Consider the following 1,021-nt stretch of genomic DNA (forward strand, 5'->3'; position numbering starts at 1 on the left):
GTAAAGAAACAGATTTGAGCTTGAGCAAAAACATGTTCAGTGAAGTGTCATGTAAATGATTTTATGAGAGAGCAGGTATGAAGCCAGATTTTCTTTTTTTCATTTTTTTTACTCGGGGACAAATTTTATTATCTAGGAAAATTACTCAAAAGCACAATCTCTTTTATCAACCAAAATAATTCCAACTGCTTATTATTTTTAAACTAAATGACCTTGAGACTCATCCATTATAATTGTGAATAATTTGATGTGTAATTTATTAATAATTCACTTTTAAATCAAATTTTATTGGACATGCATCGAAAACCAGTAAGGCCACTTCTGCTAATTTCTCCTATGATAAAAGATATCATTTTGGTAAAGTATATTATGATGATAGCATTTCAAAATGCTAGAAGGTATTCATGTTTTTTTCATTGTCCAGCAGGCTTATACTCCAGTCTATTAGAATTGCTTCTATCTTTCATTGCTCACTGATAGTTTTTCTAGATAAACTGTTGAAGTTATTCTTCTACTTGAACTAAGCACTGAATCATATTGATATGCAAAATAGGCAAATTTTGCTTTACGTGGGGTGGCCCTGTGCCTAGAGTAACCATCATGGATCCTAATCTGGTCCGTGAAATTCTAACTACCAAATCTGGCCACTTTTTGAAACCAAAGATTAACCCAATATGGAAGGTGTTGGTAACTGGACATGCAAGTTATGATGGGGAAAAATGGGCCAAATGCAGGAGGATTATCAATCCTGCATTTCATGTTGAGAAGCTGAAGGTAAGTTTCCATTGTTTTGAATAACTTCTATACTATAATCATTCCTACTTTTTGAGCCATTGACATCCACTAAAAGTAGTAATATAATTTTCATCAGTTTTTATCCATGAAATAAAATTTTGTGGTTTCCAGCTTATGCAACCAGCATTCTTCAATTGTTGTAGCGAATTAATTAAACGATGGGAGAACATAGTTGGCTCCAGTGAAACATTTGAACTGGATGTCTGGCCTGAATTTCAAAATTTAA

General features: G+C 32.8%; 1 protein-coding gene across 1 annotated transcript; it reads left to right on the forward strand.

Annotated features, from left to right (window-relative positions):
- Nucleotides 1–553: 553 nt before the first annotated feature.
- Nucleotides 554–1,017, forward strand: LOC110034765 (11-oxo-beta-amyrin 30-oxidase-like; the record flags this gene model as incomplete). Its single annotated transcript, XM_020739008.1, has 2 exons — nt 554–774; nt 907–1,017. Coding segments are annotated over 2 exons (332 nt in total), but the record flags the coding sequence as incomplete, so codon positions are not given.
- Between the last annotated feature and the right edge of the window lie 4 nt (nt 1,018–1,021).

The sequence above is a fragment of the Phalaenopsis equestris genome, unplaced genomic scaffold (assembly GCF_001263595.1).
Source record: "Phalaenopsis equestris unplaced genomic scaffold, ASM126359v1 Scaffold193174, whole genome shotgun sequence".
NCBI lineage: Eukaryota > Viridiplantae > Streptophyta > Magnoliopsida > Asparagales > Orchidaceae > Phalaenopsis > Phalaenopsis equestris.